The sequence below is a fragment of the Nycticebus coucang genome, chromosome 11 (assembly GCF_027406575.1).
Source record: "Nycticebus coucang isolate mNycCou1 chromosome 11, mNycCou1.pri, whole genome shotgun sequence".
Classification (NCBI taxonomy): Eukaryota; Metazoa; Chordata; class Mammalia; order Primates; family Lorisidae; genus Nycticebus; species Nycticebus coucang.
Genome location: NC_069790.1, coordinates 101,073,795 through 101,094,453, shown reverse-complemented (window position 1 = coordinate 101,094,453; position 20,659 = coordinate 101,073,795). Strand labels below are relative to the sequence as shown.

The window sequence follows — 20,659 nt, the reverse complement described above, 5'->3', positions numbered from 1 at the left end:
GCTGGGTTTGAACCCGCCACCCTCGGTATATGGGGCCGGCGCCCTACCGACTGAGCCACAGGCACCGCCCCTGAGAAGCTTTCTTAACCCAAATGTTAGAGATCGATCGCAAGGCCTGGGCAATATAGTTAGATCCCGTCTGTACCAAAAATTAAAAGAATTAGGCAGAAGTGGTATGTGCCTGTCCACCTAGCTCAGTGATTTTGAACTCATGTGCTGTGAGAGGATCTTAGGTGTGCCTTGAAAAGTTTTTAAAGATCATTATTTTTGAAAAAAGTTCAAAGCGTAGTAAATACATTCTTTCTTGTTTTACTTTTTTTTTTGATTAATTTAAGTGTGGAAGTTTAATGATAGGTTCAAGTGTGCTGTGAGGAAAAAAAGGTTGAAAAATACTGACCTAGATACTTGAAAGGGTGAGAAGGGAGGATTGCCCAGGAGTTCAAGATCACAGTAAGCTCTGATGGTATCACTGCACTCTAGCCTGGCTAACAAAATGAGACCCTTTCTCTTATAAAAAGATGCACAAAATCAGGCGGCACCTGTGGCTCAGTCGGTAGGGTGCCGGCCCCATATACCAAGGGTGGCGGGTTCAAACCCAGCCCTGGCCGAACTGCAACAAAAAAATAGCCCGGTGTTGTGGTGGGCGCCTTTAGTCCCAGCTACTCGGGAGGCTGAGGCAAGAGAATCGCTTAAGCCCAGGAGTTGGAGGTTGCTGTGAGCTGTGTGATGCCATGGCACTCTACCGAGGGCCATAAAGTGAAACTCTGTCTCTACAAACAAAAAAAAAAAAAAATCACAAAATCATTAAAATGCCATATTTATTAAATTGTTTTGAAAATTTCGGTTCTTTTTCTTTCTTTTCTTTTCTTTTTTTTTTTTTTTTTTTTTTGAGACAGTCTTGCTCTGTTGCCCAGGCTAGAGTGCTGTGGCATCAGCCTAGTTCACATCAACCTCATACCCTTGGCTTCAAGCACTTTAGCCTCTCAAGAAGCTGGGACTACAAGTACCTGCCAGAGTGCCTGGCTATTTTTTTGGTTGCAGTTGTTGTTCAGCAGGCCTGGGCTGGGCTTGAACCCACCAGCTTTTGGTACATGTGGCTGGCACTCTACTCACTGAGCTACCATCACTGAGCCAGAGATGGGGGTCTTGTTCTTGCTTATGCTGATCTCTAACTCCTGAGCTCAAGCAATACTCCTGACTTGACCTCCTAGGGTACTAGGATTAAAGGTGTGAGCCACTGTGCCTGGTCTGGAAATTATAGTTATTTTGATAAAATTATTTATGTTAACATGCTTAGGATTCATTATCATGCTTATACGAATTAATATTTTAAATTTCTAAAATGGCAAATACTGGTAAATATAACACATTAAAAGAACTCAGGTCCTCAATTTTTTTTTTTTTTTTTTTTGAGACAGAGTCTCATGCTGTCACCCTGGGTACAGTGCTGTGGTGTCACAGCTCACAGCAACCTCCAACTCTTGGGCTTAAGCGATTCTCTTGCCTCATCCTCCCAAGTGGCTGGAATTGCAAGTGCCCACCACAAAGCCCGGCTATTTTTTGGTTGTAGTTGTCATTGTTGTTTGGGTGCCTGGGCTGGATTCGAACCCGCCAGCTCCAATGTATGTGACAGGCGCCTTAGCTGCTTGAGCTATTTTTAAGACTGTGAAAGATACTAAGAACCAAATGTTTGAGAGCCACTACAAATGTATGTTAGAAGAGAAGTTGTAGGGCTGGGCGTGGTGACTCACGCCTGTAATCCTAGTACTCTGGGAAGCTGAAGCAGGTTGATTGAGCTCAGGAGTTAGAGACCAGCTTGAGCCCCCGTCTCTAAGAATAAGCTGGTTGTTGTTGTGGCAGGCGCTTATCGTCCCAGCTATTCAGGAGGCTTGTGGCCAAGAGTTTGAAGTTGCTGTGACCTATGATGCTACGATACTCTACCAAGGGTGGCAAAGTGACACTCTGTTTCAAAAACAACAAAAAGAAGTTTTCATGTAATAAAGTCTAAGACATGCTTATATTGTACCTAGCATAGTGTCTGGTTGTTCATAGGTTCCTTAATAAAATGCTTGAATTAGATTGAATTTAATTATATGGTAACTGTTCAAATACACATTTAGCCAAGAAGGAAGAAGGAAAATTGGTGTTATGTGAAGAACCAAGTCCTTAAAGAGCCAGGATCTTGCTTTGTTGCCAGGGCATGAGGGCAGTGGCATAATCATAGCTCACTACAACCTCAAACTCTACTGGGCTCAAGCAATCCTCTGCTTCTAATCCTTTCAAGTTACTGGGACTACAGGTGTACACAACCATATCTGGCTAATGCCTCTGTTTTTTGTAGAGAAAATACATTCAGGTCCTCAATTTTTTTTTATACAGCCTGTGTTGCTCAGGCTGGTCTCAAACTCCTGACTTCAAGCAGTCCTTCTGCCTTAGCCTCCCAAAATGCCGGGATTCCAGGTGAGAGCCTCATGCCTGGCTCTGGAAAGTGTTCTTAATGTTAGTAAACAATGTCAATTCTGTCATAACTTACAGATTCTAAGACACTTTTTCTATATTTTGTCATCTTTGAAATTGAGATGTCTTAAAATTGGTGGTGAGTCAGTCTAATTGGCAGCTTTTTTCTTTCTTGATGTGTCATAAAATAATGATGTGTCGTAGACGTCATGAAATGTGTTAGTGTCTGTTTTGTGTGAAAAGGAGAAGGAAACATTGAATAGCAGTTTCAGTTCTTGAGCAGTAAGATAAGGCTGCATTAAATGTTCTTATCAGGCACTGAAATGACTCTGGACAGTTGACAGTGGGCTTGCTGTTGGAATATTTCATTCATAAAGTAATTTTTATCCCAAGTCAGAAGTGTTATAATTCAGGCTTTTAAAATAAAAAGTAAAACTCATATAAATCTTGTTCTTTTTTATATGCTAATAAGCTTTTTGTTTTTCTGTTTAATCATATTGCTAATTTTCCTATTCCTTAAAAAATTTTTATTTAGGCTTGGTGCCCCTGTAGCTCAGTGAGTAGGGCGCTGGCCACATACCCCGAAGATGGCAGGTTCAAGCCTGGCCTGGGCCTGCTAAACAACAATGACAACTGCAACCAAAAAAAAAAAAAAAAAAAAAGCCGGCGCCTGTGGCTCAGTCGGTAAGGCGTCGGCCCCATATACAGAGGGTGGTGGGTTCAAACCTGGCCCCGGCCAAACTGCAACCAAAAAATAGCTGGGCGTTGTGGCGGGCGCCTGTAGTCCCAGCTACTCGGGAGGCTGAGCCAGGAGAATCGCTGAAGCCCAGGAGTTGGAGGTTACTGTGAGCTGTGTGATGCCACAGCACTCTACTGAGGGCTATAAAGTGAGACTCTGTCTCTACAAAAAAAAAAAAAACACAGCCGGGCCTTGTGGCAGGCGCCTATAGTCCCAACTACTTGGGAGGCTGAGGCAAGAGAATATCTTAAGCCCAAAAGTTTGAGGTTGCTGTGAGCTGTAACATCACGGCACTCTATTGAGAGTGACTTAATAAGACTCTGTTTCAAAAGAAAACAAAAAATTTTTATTTAATTTTACTGTATTCTTTTCTTTTCTTTTATTTATTTTGAGACAGATCCTCAAGCTGTCACCCTTGGTAGAGTGCTATGGCATCACGGCTCACAGCAACCTCCAGCTCTTGGGCTCAAGTAATTCTCCTGCCTTCACCTCCTAAGTAGCTGGGACTACAGGCACCCGCCACAGCGCCCAGCTATTTTTTGGTTGTTTGGCGGGCCCTGGGCTGGATGTGAACCTGCCAGCTCAGGTGTATGTGGCTGGTGCCTTAGCCGCTTGAGCCACAGGCGCCTAGCCTTGCTTCTGTTATCTTTTTTTTTTTGGGACAGAGCCTCAAGCTGTCACCCTGCGTAGAGTGCTGTGGCATCACAGCTCACAGCAACCTCCTAGTCCTGGGCTCAAGTGATTCTCCTGCCTCTGCCTCTCAAGTAGCTGGGACTATAGGTGCCCGCCACAACGCCTGGCTATTTTTTGGTTGCAGCCATCATTGTTGTTTGACAGGCCCAGGCTGGATTTGAACCCGCTAGCCCATAGGCGCTGAGCCCATTCTTCTATTATCTTAATTGACACATAACTGTACATATTTATGAGGTATAGTATAATATTTCCATATATGTATATAATGTGTGCTGATCAACTAAAGGTAATTAGCATATCCATTACTTCAAATATTTATTGTTTCTTTGTGTTGGGATCATTCAAAACCCACTCTTCTAGTTAGTTGAAATTGTTCTTAATTATAGTCACCCTCCAAGTGCAGTAAAACACTAAAACTTATTCCTCCTCTGTAGCTGTAATTTTGTATTTGTTAACCAACCTCTGGCTGTCCTCTTTGCCCTGCCCCCAATTCTAGTAATTATTATTCTGCTCCCTACTTTTATGGGACTGACTTTTTTATCTCCCACATGAGCTATTTGTCTTTCTCTGCCTGGCTTATTTCACCTAATACAATGTCCTCCAAGCTCACCTGTTTTGCTGCAAATGACAGGATTTCATTTTTTTTTTTTTTTTTTGTAGAGACAGAGTCTCACTTTATGGCCCTCAGTAGAGTGCCGTGGCCTCACACAGCTCACAGCAACCTCCAACTCCTGGGCTTAAGCTATTCTCTTGCCTCAGCCTCCCGAGCAGCTGGGACTATAGTCGCCTGCCACAACGCCCGGCTATTTTTTGGTTGCAGTTTGGCCGGGGCCGGGTTTGAACCCGTCACCCTCAGTATATGGGGCCGGTGCCCTACCGACTGAGCCACAGGCGCCGCCCTGATTTTATTTTATTTTTTTTTAAAGTACAACCATAAAATTTTAATTTCATACTTCAAATATCAAAAAAGCAGTAATTCCTAAAATCATGAAAACATGAAGTGACTACACAGGAAAAAAATGGACATTTAAGTCATTTTGTTCATTCTTAGTATCATATAGTAAAAACAGATGTACTTATAACTTCAGTCTACAGATAGCATACTTCATGAAGTCATTTAAAATAGTGCAAATGTTTACAAAGAACATTCAACTTAAATTTCACAATTGCTTATAAAATGGTTCTTGCAAGACTGACCTATATAGGGAAATAAGAGTCTCGTCAAAACTCTTATTTTTGAGAGTAACAGTAAACTATAAATATAAAATACATCACAAAGTTAAAAACCTCAGTGCTCTATATGATAATCAATAAAGATAACTTAATCTTTCTGGGAGAAAACGGTATTTAGCATTATAAATTTAAAGCGTAAATTTACATATGAATTCAATAAGGAATATATTTAAACCCTGTATTGTCACATAATCATCTGTTTTGTGAAAACAATAAAAATGATGTACTTTCTGAATATGTGTACATCAAAACCAAAAAGTTAATTTTTACTTTTTCCTTTATTGGCAACTTTCAATACATTTTTTGGTTTCGGTTCCCAGAGGCCATTCTTACAAATCTTGAAGCTGCACCTCTGTCCAGTTTGCCAGCCTTTTTCTTATCTGTTATTTCCTTGACTCTGTTCATATACACTCTGATTCTTTCCAATTCCTGCTTTACTGGATGTTCCTTAGGATTAACTCCTTGAGTTGCTAAGTAAACCCAAAACATTGAATTTAATGTGTAGGCAGAAACTAAATCCACTTTTGCTTGTTCAAGTGGGTCCAACTTCTGCAACAACTCATTTCTAGAAACAGACATCATAGTCTTCAGCATCTCATCCACAGCACCAATGGAATTCTCAAATATTGATAAATATTCATGAATTTTTACTGGATAGGCTTCATTAATTTCTTCACCTGCCATTAGGACCAACTCTCGGCCTTCGACTTCTCTCCCCCAGAAAAAACAGGATTTCATTTTTTAAAATGGGTAAAGAGTATTCCATTTTGTTCAGATTGCATATCTCAAAAGTAACATTGCCTAATGTTTTATAATAAAATATATTATGTGTGTTTTGAAAAAAAAAAAGAGTATTCCATTTTGTGTATGTATGATCACATCTTCTTTATTCATTCATCTGTTGCCTTCATAACTTTTTTCTCAAATAGGTTTATTTGAAGATATGTTACTGAACGCTTTTAACATTTTGCCTCTGTTTTGTATAAAAAAGAATAGGACCATAATATGGAATTATAAAGATACTACATGAATAAATAGCATAGGCATCTTTTTTTTTTTTTTTTTTTTGGTTTTTGGCCAGGGCTGGGTTTGAACCCACCACCTCTGGCATATGGGACCAGCGCCCTACTCCTTGAGCCACAGACGCCGCCCTAGCATAGGCATCTTTAAAAGTAATTTTATTAAAAGGGGATAGGATCTGGGAAAAATATGGAGCTGAATGTATTAGAGAAGCCTTCCTAAAGGATGCTGAATGTCATAGAGACAGGAGGTAGATAAGCCAGAGGGCATCCTTGGGGTGGGAGGTGGTCAGTGCCTTGGCTTGATTAAAGAATCATAGGCTGAGAAATGAGTTGCTGTTAAGTATGTATGTACTGTTAGAATGCAGTGTATGGCCAAGATTACATGGGGTGCTGTAAGGTAAACAGGCAGAGCGTTTAGCTTTTTATGATCTGACAGTGAAACCAGCAGGGCCACTACTCATACTTTTCTAGATGTGTTATCTCTCATCAGTCAGCCAAAGGAGGATTCTATTTTCTTTCTTTCTTTGTTTTTTTTTGAGTCCGAGTCTCACTTTGTTGCCCTTGCCCTCAGTAGAGTGCTATGGCATCCCAGCTCACAGCAACCTCAAACTCTTGGGCTTAAGCCATTCTCTTGCCTCAAGTAACTGGGACTACAGGCAACCACCACAAACACCCCACTGTTTTTAGAGATGAGGTGTCGCTCTGGCTCAGGCTGGTCTCCAACCAGTGAGCTCAGGCAGTCCACTTGCCTGGGCCTCCCAGTGTGCTAGGATTACAGGCGTGAGCCACCGTTCCTGGTCTTCAAAGGGAGATTCTTGGTAAAGAATTTATCTACAGACTAGTACTCTGGGAGGCCAAGGTGGGAGGATCACTTGAGCTCAGGAGTTGGAGGTCAGCCTCAAACCTGCCTGAGGAAAGGAAGACACGACCCTATCTCTACTAAAAATAGAAAGACTAAACTAACTGGGTGTGGTGATGGATACCTATAGTCCCAGCTGCCCTCCTGAGGCAGAAGGATTGCTTAAGCCCAGGGCTTTTGAGGTTGCTGTGAGCTAGGCTGAGGCCCAGCGACTCTACCCTGGGCAACAGAGTATGACTCTGTCTCAAGAAAAAAAAAAAAAATTTTACCCATAGAGGTTGTTGAAATCTGATCATGAGTTGGCAAGGTTTTAATGAGTTAGAAGAGAATAAATGGATTTGTGGCCCCATTATATGATAATTGTTAAGATAATTTTTTGAAGTGCATATACCTTTCAAATTTGTGCAACATTTGAGTAAAATATAGCAGAACCAGCCATAGGCTTTAGTCACAGATTTGGATTTGTGCGTATCTTTGCCTTGGTTTCTTCATCCAAAAAAGAAGGCAATACCTATAATTTGTTTAGAGGTTTATATGAAATATGTGAATGCATTTAACATGTAACAGGAATTTTTTTTTGAGACAGAGTCTCAGTTTGTCACCTTTGGTAGAGTGCCATGGCATCATAGCTTATAGCAATCTTAAACTCTGCCTCCCAAGTAGCTGGGACTATAGGTGCCTGCCACAATGCCCGGCTATTTTTAGAGACTTACTCAGGCTGATCTCAAACTGGTGAGCTGAGGCAGTCCATCTGCCTCGGCCTCACAGAGTGCTAGAATTACAGGCGTGAGCCACCTCTCCCAGCCTATGTAACATGAGTTGGCTGCTAGGAACATGTCTGTAACAGGAAGTTAGCAGGTATGCAGGCAAGGGGCAGGCTTTATGTTATCAGGGACTCAGATTCCTTCTGCTGTATGCCCAGCTCCCAGCCCTACTTTCTGCATGGCTAACATCCTAAAGGGGTTGCTCCTGTCTAATGCTAAGGTTTCATGCAGGAGGGGAAAGAAAGGGGTAAGTGCGGCAAAGGGTTAAGAGCTAGATAAGCTGCCCCAACCTCTCTCTCTCTCTTTTTTTTGGGGGACAGTCTCACTATGTCTCCCTTGGTAGAGTGCTGTGGTGTCACAGCTCACAGCAACCTCAAACTCTTGGGCTTAAGAGATTCTCTTGCCTCAGCCTCCCAAGTAGCTGAGACTACAGGTGCCTGCCACAGTGTCTGGCTGTTTCATTCATTTTTTTATTTACTTGTTTGTTTATTTTGGACACAGAGTCTCAGTATGTTGCCCTTGGTACAAGTGCTGTGGTGTCACAGCTTTTTACAGCAACCTCAAACTCTTGGGCTTAAGAGATTCTCTTGCCTCAGCCTCCCAAGTAGCTGGGACTTACAGGTGCCTACCACAACACCCAGCTATTTTTTGTTGCAGTTGTCATTGTTGTTTAGCTGGCCTGGGCTGAATTTGAACCCACCAGCCTCTGTGTATGTGGCTGGCGCTGTAACCACTGTGCTACAGCCACGGAGCCTATTTATTTATTTATTTTGAGAAGTCTCACTGTGTCGCCATGGCATCACAGTTCATAGCAACCTCCAACTTTTGGGCTTAGGCGATTCTCTTGCCTCAGCCTCCCAAGTAGCTGGGACTACAGGTGCCTGCCACAACGCCTGGCTATTTTTTGGTTGTAGTTGTCGTCGTTTGGCAGCTCCCGTGTATGTGGCTGGCGCTCTTAGCCACTGAGCTACAGGCACCGAGCCTGTCTGTTATTCTTGAGGCATCTTAACAAGTATGAATGTAGTTGAAAGAACTTCCTTTAGAAAGCTGGAGTGCCTCTTAATCAGCAGCATGTGTGGTGTGTGTATATATGTAAGGAATGATATGAGAGATCTCTGGGCTCCTTGCTGCTTTTGGCATTCCTGGACTGCCAGGCCTTTTTAATAAGAGCCTTTGTCTTGATTTAATGCAAGAAAGTTGAGGCCTGCCAGCAACTAATTTAGTAGAAGCAGTTTTAAGAGAACAAATTGGACAGAGTTGTTTTAGTTTGAAATTCCCTGTGCTGTGACAGAATAAAAGTGGGACATATAGCACAGAATGGTGAGCACTTGTGGGTGTATGCATATTTGATGTACCTCTTGGTGAGAAGTCTCACACTTCTGTTGTTTTTAAGAAATGTATTCAAAGGTATGTTCATTGAGATGCAGGGACAACACTGAGTGTTGCTTGGATGCTAATTTTATTTATTTTAATTTTGATAGTCTCATTTTGTTGCTCCAGAGCAGGGTGGTGTCATTGTACATCGCAGCAACCTCAAAACTCTTGGGCTCAAGCGATCCTTTAGCCTGTGCCTCCCAAGTAGCTGGGACTACAGCCACCCACCACGATGTGCAGCTAGTTTTTCTGTTTTTAGTAGAGATGGGGTCTCACCCTTGCTCAGGTTGGTCTCAAACTCCTGAGCTCAAGCAATCTACCCACCTGGGCCTCCCAGAGGTTGTAGGATTACAGTTGCTAATTTTAATTTAGGAGAATCCTGTATAGGCAGATTAACTTTCTTTCTTTCTTTCTTTTTTTTTTTTTTTTTTTTTGTAGAGACAGACTTTTACTTTATTGCCCTCGGTAGAGTGCCGTGGCGTCACACAGCTCACAGCAACCTCCAACTCCTGGGCTGAGGCGATTCTCCTGCCTCAGCCTCCTGAGTAGCTGGGACTACAGGCGCCTGCCACAACGCCCAGCTATTTTTTTGTTGCAGTTTGGCCGGGGCCGAGTTTGAACCCTCCACCCTCAGTATATAGGGCCAGCGCCCTGCTCACTGAGCCACAGGTGCCGCCCGGCAGATTAACTTTCTAAACCTTACTGTTCATAGTTTTAATTTTTTCCAAGCTACTTGATATTTAAAAATTATGTATTTCGCTGGGCGCGGTGGCTCCTGCCTGTAATTCCAGCACTGTGGGAGGCTGAGGAGGGAGAATTGCTTGAGCTCAAGAGTTCGAGACTCATCAGAACGAGAGTGAGACCCTGACTCATGAAAAAATAATGGAAAAACCCAGCTGGGCACAGCGGTGAGCGCCTGTAATCCCAGTGGCTTCCGAAAGCTAAGGCAGGGAGATGCCCACAGCCGAGTCTAAGGTTGCAGTGAGCTGTGATGCCACTGCACTCTGCTCAGGAACATGGGGTGGGACTCTGTCTCAACAACAACAACAAAAAATAAATAAAAAATAAGGAAATAAAATTTAAAAAAATTATATGTTTCCTCCCATGTTATCACTAAAATAAAGGCTCTTTATGGTTTAGAACTTAATCCTGAGAGAACCATGTTTGGGCTTACTAGACAGAAGTGTGTGTTGCTCGGTGACCCTGCCTGTGTCCTTTTTTCTCAGAAAACCCTGTTGTGTTGGTTTCCTCAGCCTCCTGGTCTCCTGTTGCCTACTCAGAGGCCAGTGGGGGGAGTAAGGATGTGAGTGAGGGTAGGGTGTTTGTAAGGTAGGGATTGGGACTGTTTTATTTACTTTCTGCCTTTAGCAAATGTAATACTTGTTAACACCTTGGCAGCAAATGTGGGCTAGATCAATTGGATACAAGGTGACTGTTCTAAAATAAACAAAATGAAACAGCATAATCTTGAATTTGCAGGCAACATGTGAGACTAAGCAAATGGAACTTTTGCAGATGGTTTGGCTGTTGGCTGTGAGCATGCTCATTGTGTTTAGGCAAGTGGACAGAATGTTCTCTGTTCGTACTGTATAACCTTGGAGCCTCGTACTTTCATTTCCCTAGAAATGAAATGTAAAACAGAAAAGCTACTTTCCCTCCCTTTATCTCTTAAAGCTAAAGTAAGATTTGTAAATCTGAACTAGATTGCTGTAGAGTACAGAATAGGAAAGCTTTGGCCCTCAATTTGATTTTTTTTTTTTAGGGAGGATTTTTAAAAAATTTGTCAGAACTGGAGCTTGATAAATTTTTTTTTTTTTTTTAGAGTGGCAAGAAAATACAAGATTATTAACTACTTCTGCATATTCTGTTTTAAATGGCTGAGAAATTTAAAGCAAATTTGTTAAAAAGTCTGTAGAGGGCTGAGTATGTTGATTTGTGGTAAATAAAAGACGATGCTGTATCTGAAGAGTTTTTTCTTACTCTTTGAATTGGGTGTGTTTAGTGGAGAGGACTTTTGTGTTACGCTGGTTATAATGCCCATTAAAACTTTGTAAAGGTGGCTCAGTGCTATAGCACAGTGGTTATGGCATCAGCCACATACACCGAGGCTGGCAGGTTCGAACCCAGCCCAGGCCAGCTAACAACAATGACAACTGCAACAAAAAAATAGCGGGGCATTGTAGCGGGCGCCAGTAGTCCCAGCTACTTGGTCGGCTGAGGCAAGAGAATCGCTTAAGCCTAGGAGTTTGAGGTTGCTGTGAACTGTGAGCATGCTCATTGTGTTTAGGCAAGTGCCATGATATTCTACCTAGGAAGACATAGTGAGATTGTCTCAAAACAAAAACAAAAAACCCGAAAAACTTTAGGATATTGGAGTCTAGAAATGAATTTAATTATCTGCTTGTTAAAAAGAAAAAAAGGTGCTGAAGCTGTTTGAAGAAAAATTAACAGGTGCAAGTATACGCGCCATTTGAAAATTTAAAATGCATCTGAAAACCATCTGAGAGATTTATGGCTTTCTTCTGTCTTGACTTTAATAATTGAACTTGATGTGAAAAGCACATTTTAACTGGATGGACTTAGGTTGGTAAAGGTCAGGGAATTTTTTATTATAGATTGTTTTTGCATTGCCTTTGTTCTGTTTCTATTTCCTAAGTTAATAACTAAAAGAAAAATCTGTGGAACTTAGCCTTTTTTGGCTTTTGAGATGTGGATGGGGCTCAAAGGTAATTACATGCTGGGAGTTGTAAAAGACAGGCAGAATTAGGGTCTGGATCACTTAGCCAAGTCTCTTTGCTCCTGTTTTGACCACAGGTGCAACAAGTCAGGTTATTTTACAAAGAGTTAAATTTCTGCTGCTAAATCGATACTTTTCTGTTTCAGTGTTTCTTCCTTGTGCTCTGAAAACCCTATGTGGGGAAAGTAGTTCTGGTGATTAGGGGTGTTGGAGGCCTGAAAGCACCAGTAGTAGCGTTTAGTATTTATTTAAAGTGGGAGCAGCTGATGAAGAATCCTTCCATTTAGCAAAAGGGAGTCAGGCCAGTGGCTTTTGTTTTGGGAGATGTGCTTCCCTCACTCTTTTTCTGCTAAGAAAGTTAATTTCACAGCCTCAGGGAAAGGTGTTGCTTCCCCTAAAGATCAGGTCTAGGAGAGTTGAAAGTTGTCCTTTGGTTTACAACTTAGACTGATAAAAAGCCTCTTAAAGTGCCAGACACATTAATAGTAATCACAGCTGCCATTTGAGTACATCCTGTGCCAGGCACTGTGCCTTTTGACGCTTCAGATATCTTCTTCAATCCTCATATAACCCCAAGAGGTAGATACTATTTTCATTTTTCTTGTTTTACAGGTGAGAAACTAGAGGTTCAGGGCCCAGTCTCATGCCAAGTAAATTGCAGAGCTGAGTGATAAATGCAAGCTGTCTGACTCAGGCAGGCTTTGTGAACTGCTAAACTTTACATTATGGAAGTGATAATTCCCTGGAACATCTGGGTGGTCTTATTTTATCATGGGAGCTTGCTCAGAGAAGTAATTTACTGTCATAAGGCTTATGTTGAAACCAGAATTCAAACCTGAACCAGTTTGAAGTCAAAGCTTATGTTCTTTCCACTGAGTGTATCATATGACCTCTTAGAGCACATTAATATCTGATTTACAAAAATCTTTTTATTTCTCATGTTGGCTACCCTCCGTTTATGGAGGGGAGTTTAAAAAGTTGATTTTGAGGTGGTGGTTTGGAACTCAACAATATATTGTATGCCGGCTGTACCTAGTTGTAGCTCTGAGGCTGTCTGCCCAGAGCCCTTTAGCACGGTTGATATATTTTACCTCCTTAAGCTGGTGATACTAACTTGGGCTCCAATATCTATCTACCCTGAGTTCTAAGGGATGAAGAGAAGCAGGTATGTTTCTAGTTGTTACAGATTCCATTGGTCTCTTTACAGGTGTTATTTCCCTACATGTAGTTAACTATAAAGTGTGGGTTTGTGATTAAATACAGAGGCTCTGAAGTGAGACCTGTTTTCTCTCTCTTTTTTTTTTTTTTTTTTTTTTTTGAGATAGTCTCATTTTGTCACCCTTGATAGAGTGCTGTGGCGTCATAGCTCACAACAACCTCAAACTCTTGGGCTTAAGTGATTTTTTTGCCTCAGCCTCTCGAGTAGCTGGGACTAAAGGCACCCACCACAGTGCCCACCTATTTTTAGAGATGGGGTCTTGCTCTGGTTCAGGCTGGTCTTGAACTCCTGAGCTCAGGCAATCCATCCACCTCGGCCTCGCAAAATGCTAGGATTATAGGTGTGAGCCAACGTGCTTGGCCTAGACTTGTTTCTCTCACCCACTCCTTCCTAGGTGACTTGGGCGAGGCTCCTAATCTTCCTAAGGCTGTTTCCTCATTTCTAAGATGGATGGGTGTCCTTATGTTTTATTGTGGGGCTTGAATGAAACGGGCATTAGGGGGTGGCACCCCATATGCCAAGGGTGGCGGGTTCAAACCCGGCCCCGGCTGAACTGCAACCAAAAAATAGCTGGGCGTTGTGGTGGGAGCCTGTAGTCCCAGCTACTCGGGAGGCTGAGGCAGGAGAATCGCTTAAGCCCAGGAGTTGGAGGTTGCTGTGAGCTGTGTGATGCCATGGCACTCTACCGAGGGCCATAAAGTGAGACTCTGTCTCTACAAAGAAAAAAAAAAAGAAACAGGCATTAGGTACTTGGAATGGTATCTGGACATGGTAGGTGTTGAGGGAATGGTGGTAGTGACATCTCTATGTGGTCTATCTCTTCTACCATTAGCTTTTCATAAAAGCAAATGCTTTCTGGAGAGACTGGTATAATACTCAAAATTGGACATGAGGTAAAATTTGGGATTCTCTTTAATAGGTGTATATAAATAATTGCCTTGTAATTTAAATATTTTCTTAAATTCTATGTCACAAACTTTTATATACTTTAAAATCTTGGCTTTAGGGTGGCACCTGTGGCTCAGTGGGTAGGGCACCGGCCCCATATACCGAGGGTGGTGGGTTCAAACCTGGCCCTGGCTAAACTGCAACAAAAAAATAGCTGAGTGTTGTGGTGGGCACCTGTAGTCCCAGCTACTTGGGAGGCTGAGGCAAAGGAATCGCTTAAGCCCAAGAGTTTGAGGTTGCTGTGAGCTGTGACGCCATAGCACTCTACCAAGGGCAATAAAGTGAGACTCTGTCTCTACCAAAAACAAAACAAACAAACAAAAAAAAACCCTTGGCTTTAATTGGAAATACACTTGGTTGTATTGGCGAGCAAACTTCATTGATGAATGGCTTTGATATTTACAACTTTCTTTAGCCTTTAAAGTTCTCATTGAATTTCATTGTGTATGTTTCATTTCTCAGATGCAGAAACCCAAGTAGGAAACCAGGGGTAGGCTTTGCTCAAGGGCTGTTCACTGCAGCATAGGTAGGCATACTTTCTCTGTAAACAGCTAAATACAGATTGAGCATCCCTAATCTGAAAATCCATAATTCAGAATTGCATAATTTGTGAACCCTTGAGCTGAGGAATATTCTCAATTTTATCTCATTGTAAAGTCCTACCTTGGTCCTGCATCTTGCTGTCCACACTTACATTAGAGGGCAGTGCTGTGGCTCAACGGAGTAGGGCACTGGCCCCATATGCTGGAGATGGCAGGTTCAAACCCGGCCCCAGCCAAAAACTGCACAAAAAACCCAAAACAAATAATATATATAGGTATTAGAGGTTCATTTTCCTATGGGCTTCATCCTCAGTCCTCTTTTCATATAACACCTTCTTTGCTATAAAATGATTCATACAGTTTGCCAAACTCTGGGTTAGCATAGCCACCTGCGTTCTAAACATCTCTCCAAGAATATCCCTAAAACTACATGTCTAATATTGATTTCAGTTCTCTGTCCTCCACATTCAGACCATAATCTAGTTTTTTGTGCATATTCACTCTGCTGTTGCCTAAGTGGGAAACCTGTATGTCTCAATTCCTCCCTCATCTTGTTTATTCTGCCCTCTTCACTCTTACCCCTCTCTTTCCATCTCTGCCATCATTATCTGATTCAGGCCCACAGGAATTTCCCTGGACTGTTGCAAATAATCTCATAATTTTGGGGCTTCCTGCATCTAGTCTGTCTTCTTCCAGTCTGCCTTTCCTTTTGCTGCCAGATCCTGTTTTTAGTAAATCTGATGATGCTACTTCCTGCCTAAAACCCCTTAGTTGCTCTCAAGTACCTGTGGTTTAAAGCCTAACCTTTGTGTGAAAGTCAGTTTTGGTAGAGAGGCTGAGAGAGAGAGCACAGCCTTGGTAGAAAAGTCAGTTTGATAGGTAGTGTCTTCTGTAGGTCCAAGATGCATGCAGTACTGTGCTTCCCTCTACTCCCAAACACTGCACTGGCCTTTTCTCTCTCTCTCTCTTTTTTTTTTTTTTTTTTTTGGAGACATGGGTAGAGTGCAATGGTGTCATAGCGCATAGCAACCTCCCAACTCTTTGGCTCAAGGGATCCTCTTGCCTCAGTTTTTCTATTTTTTTAGTATAGATGGAGTCTCACTTTTGCTCAGGCTGGTCTCAAATTTGTGAGCTCAAGCATTCCACCCGCCTCAGTTTCCCAGAGTGCTAGAATTACAGGCATGAACCACCATGCCTGGCTGCACAGGCCTTTTCAAGCGATGATCCCTAACTGTTCTGCAGAGTCCCTTTCTCTTCTGGCTAAGTTGCATTTGTTCTTCAGTATCTACCCCAAGCCTGGTATCTTCCTCAAAGTCTTCCTTGAAACCCCTCTTCTCACCACCCATATTTGTCTTAGAGGTGTTTCTTCTCTGCTTTAATCTCATTCTTTGTTTTCCTCTCAGATAAGCATTTACCACTTTATGTAATCAGCTATTGGCTTGCAGCTCCAATTCTCCATCTTTCTTTTTTTTTTTTTTGAGACAAAAGTCTCAAGCTGTCACCCTGGGTAGTGGGCCATGGCATCATAGTTCACAGCAGCCTCCACTCTTGGGCTCACGCAATCCTCTTGCCTCAGTTTTTCTATTTTTATTTTATATATATATATATATACATATAAAAATTTGGGGGGGGTCTGTAGCTGTCATTGTTTGGCAGGCCCGGGCTGGGTTTGAGCCCGCCAGGTCCAGTGTATGTGGCTGGCACCCTAGCCTCTTGAGTGGAGTAGCTATTTGCTTAGGCTAGTCTCGAACCTGTGAGCTCAAGCTATCCACCTGCCTTGGCCTCCCAGAGTGCTAGAATTATAGGCATGAGCCACTGCGCCCAGCCTCTCCATCTCTTTCAAGCTGCTCCGTAGAGGCTAGATCTTACATTCTTATTATTTATTTATTTTTGGTGCTAAAATAGACATAGATCCTGCATCTTATGCTTTTTTTTCTTTTTTTTGAAGTTTTTTTTTTTTTTGGCCAGGGCTGGATTTGAACCCACCACCTCTGGCATACGGGGCTGGTGCCCTACCTTTTGAGCCACAGGCACCGCCCCACATCTTATCCTTTTATTCCCAGCTCCCAGACCTGTACATTGTGCATTTGGGTTTGGGCATTGTGAAGCATGGGGGAGAGTGGTGATAAGTATGTATTTATTATTATTATTTTCAGTATGTCACCCTTAGTAGAGTGTTGTGGCATTACAGCTCACAGCAGCCTCAAATTCTGGGGCTCAAGTGATTCTCTTGCTTCAGCTTCCAAAGCTAAGAAATCCTGAGGTGGAAGCTTCTAGGTCCGGGTTATTGACTCAACAGCATCACTAAGGGCTCAGACTTCTTTTCTGCTCAGCATGTTGGTGATGTCTCTCCATACAGTCCCAGGAGGACTGACATGATTCCAGGCATCAAAGCCTCACAATAAAAGGGTCCACACAAGAAAGAAAGCTGTTTCAGTTATCTATTGCTATGTAACTAACCATGCCAAAACTTAGTGGCTGAAAATAACAATTTATTGTTTTATGCTTCTTTGCGTTGACATGAGCATAGCTGGTTGCTCTTCTTGTTCCATGTGGTGTTGTCTGGGGCCATCCATTGAACTGCATTCAGTTGGTCTAAGCTAGAAGGTTCAAGAAGGCATCACTCACATGTCTAGGGACTTGATACAGCACCATGTATGTGGCTTCTTCATGTGGCTGGCTCGGACTTCTCACAGCATGCTGATCTCAGAGTAGTCACTTGTCTTTCATGATGGCTGCCTCCTGGGTGGCTCCCAGTCTTCCTTAAGACCTAGGTTTGCAACTGGCATTCCACTACTCATTCTATTGGTCAGAATGAGTCACAAGGCTGGTTCTAGTTCAAGCAAAGGAAAAATGGAGTCCATTTCTTGATGGGTGGATTTTCATGCTGTGTAGTGAAGGATTGACTCAGCAGGTCTGTGTTGTCCAAACCCTGAGCATTCCAAAGAAAGGTCGGTGAAGGTTAATATTACAAAATAAAACAGTGTTCTTTAGATACAAGTGAGTTAAATTGGCTTTTATTCCTAAGAAGTTATATTCTTGAGTTCTAAGCAACAGACTTAAGAATTTCTGGAACGATTTTTTTTTTTTTGGCATTGGGGTGTTGCTGTATTGCCGAAGCTGGTCACAAGCAATCCTCCTACCTCAGCTTCCCAGGTAGCTGGGATTACAGGTGCTCCCAGCAATGCCTGGCTTGAAATAAAACTTAAGTCTGTTAAGGACTCATGGATTAGACCTGCTGTAGAGAACATCATTCTTGTCTATTGCTTGCCATAACCACCTCCTGTTGCCAACATTGCTTAATTTACAGATAGAAACTAAGAAGCTCTTTGCAGGCAGTCGTTCTTGGGAATAATTCTAGATTGGCCCCTGGAAAGGGGGTTGGAAAATTGGAAGGTATTACTCATTTTTGTGTCTGTACAGCTAAATCAGAAGGGTTCAAAACAATATTTAGAAGTGTATTTTGCTGGTTTTGAGATTGAGCATATGGATATATTTAGCTGGGTCCTCTAAAGAAGAAACCCAATTTTATTCTTAAGTGATCGCTTAGTAATCTACATAACGAACCATTTTGCTTTAGAGTTGTGAAGTAGGCATCTTAGAAATGAATAGTTTTTGAAACTAAAGTTAAGACAAAGTTCATCTTTTCACAGTAGGGTTTCTCCAGAAAACCCTCTTTACACTATTGAAATGCTGCTAGCTTGAAGTAGGAAAGCATATTCCCATAGTAGGCTTGTAAAATTAGCCTTTACCCTAATGGAATGAATGCTTGAATTTTTGTGCATTATCATCACCAACTGGTGTTAGTCCCAAACTATTATAGCTGGAAACCTTGATTGAGAGACACAAAGGTTTCTATCTTTTTTTTTTTTTTTTCCTTGTTGCCCTGAGTAGAGTGCTGCGACATCACAGCTCACAGCAACCTCAAACTCTTGGGCTTAAGCGATTCTCTTGCTTCAGCCTCCCAAGTAGCTGGGACTACAGGCGACCACCACAACACCTGGCTATTTTTTTGTTGCAGTTGTTATTGTTGTTGAGCAGGCCTGGGCCCGTTTGAACCCGCCTGCCTCTGTATATGTGGCTGGAGCCCTAACCACTGAGCTACAAGTGCTGAGCCAAAGGTTTCTATCTTATTCATGGACATTGCTTTCTTTTTTTTTTTTTTTTTTGAGGCAGAGTCTTGCTTTGTCACCCTTCATAGAGTGCCATGTCATAGCTCACAGCAACCTCCAATTCTTGGGATCAAGCAATTCTTTTTTTTTTTTTTTTTTTTTTTTGTAGAGACAGAGTCTCACTTTATGGCCCTCGGTAGAATGCTGTGGCCTCACACAGCTCACAGCAACCTCCAACTCCTGGGCTTAAGGCGATTCTCTTGCCTCAGCCTCCCGAATAGCTGGGACTACAGGCATCCGCCACAGTGCCCAGCTATTTTTTGGTTGCAGTTTGGCCGGGGCTGTGTTTGAACCCGCCACCCTTGGTATATGGGGCCGGCGCCTTACCGACTGAGCCATAGGCGCCGCCCAAGGGATCAAGCAATTCTTTTGTCTCAGCCTCCCAAGTAGCTGGGACTGCAGGCACCCACCACAATGCCTGGCTATTTTTAGAGGCAAGGTCTCACTCTGTCTTAGGCTGGTCTCAAACCTGTGAGCTCAATCAATCCACCCACTTCAGCCTCCCAAGTGCGAGGATTATGGGCATGAGCCATCACGCCTGTCCCAGCTTTAGTTCTTTTTTTTTTTTTTTTTGTAGAGACAGAGTCTCACTTTATCACCCTTGGTAGAGTGCCATGGCGTCACACAGCTCACAGCAACCTCCAGCTCCTGGGCTTAGGCAATTCTCTTGCCTCAGCCTCCCGAGCAGCTGGGACTACAGGCGCCCACCACAATGCCCAGCTATTTTTTTGTTGCAGTTTGGCCAGGGCCGGGTTTGAACCCACCACCCTCGGCATATGAGGCCGGCGCCCTACCCGCTGAGCCACAGGCGCCGCCTCAGCTTTAGTTCTTGAAACTTAGAAAACATTAGGCTCTTAAACTTTATACTTTTTGACAAATGATAAGATTAAGACAAGGTGCTTCATAGCCGGGCGTGTGGCGGGCGCCTGTAATCCCAGCTGCTCGGGAGGCTGAGGCGGGAGAATGGCAGAAACCCAAGAGCTGGAGGTTGCTGTGAGTTCTGTGACATCATGGCACTCTACTGAAGGCAGTAAAGTGAGACTCTGTCTCTACAAAAAAAAAAAAAAGACAAGGTGCTTCAGAACGACATCATTATTTTGAGTTAGAAAATGTCATGGGGTTCAGCGCCTGTAGCTCAGTGACTATGGCACCAGCCACATACACCCGAGCTGGTGGGTTCGAATCCAGCCTGGGCCTGCCAAACAACAACAACTACAACAAAAAAATATCCGGGCGCTGTGGTGGGCACCTGTAGTCCCAGCTACTTGGGAGGCTGAGGCAAGAGAAGCGCTGAAGCCCAAGAGTTGGAGGTTGCTGTGAGCTGTGATGACACAGCCTCTACCCAGGGCGAGACTATGCATTTTGAGACTCTGTCTCAAAAAAAAAAAAAGAAAAAAGGAAAGAAAATGTCATGGGACTCTTTCTTCATTTAGTGCCTTATTCAGGCCAGATCTTGTATAAAAATAACAGTGTTGTGTTGGTGAATTTTTTTTTTTTTTTTTTTTAGACAGAGTCTCACCCTAATACCCAGGCTAGAGTGCTATGGCGTCGTCATAGCTCACAGCAATCCCAAACTCCTGGGTTCAGGGTATCCTCCTGCTTCAGCTTCCTGAGTAGCTGGGACTACAGGTGCCCACCACCATGCCTGGTTAGTTTTTCTGTTTTTAGTGCAGACGGGGTCTCGCTCTTGTTCAAGCTGGTCTTGAACTCCTGCACTGAAGTAGTCCCAACCCACTTTGGCCTCCCAGAGTGCTAGGATACAGGTGTGAGCCAGAACAGGTTGTCAGTGTTGTGAATATTGAACAGTTGCCCTCATGGGACTAAAACTCTGGTTTGTAGTGTTTGCTGGTTTTTGAGGTATAAATACTCCACCTTGGCTGGTTTGAGGCTACCAATGCAA

The 20,659-nt window shown here is 42.9% G+C and overlaps 2 protein-coding genes across 2 annotated transcripts in view; one reads left to right on the top strand and one right to left on the bottom strand.

Annotated features, from left to right (window-relative positions):
• Window positions 1-20,659, top strand: part of UBE2H (ubiquitin conjugating enzyme E2 H) — a 126,360-nt gene that overhangs the window by 21,933 nt on the left and 83,768 nt on the right. The window lies entirely within an intron of this gene.
• On the bottom strand, window positions 5,216-5,864 carry LOC128560285 (nuclear nucleic acid-binding protein C1D-like). The gene has a single exon (XM_053553858.1). The coding sequence runs from the start codon at window positions 5,858-5,860 to the stop codon at window positions 5,414-5,416; it is 447 nt and encodes a 148-aa protein (XP_053409833.1). The 5' UTR covers window positions 5,861-5,864; the 3' UTR covers window positions 5,216-5,413.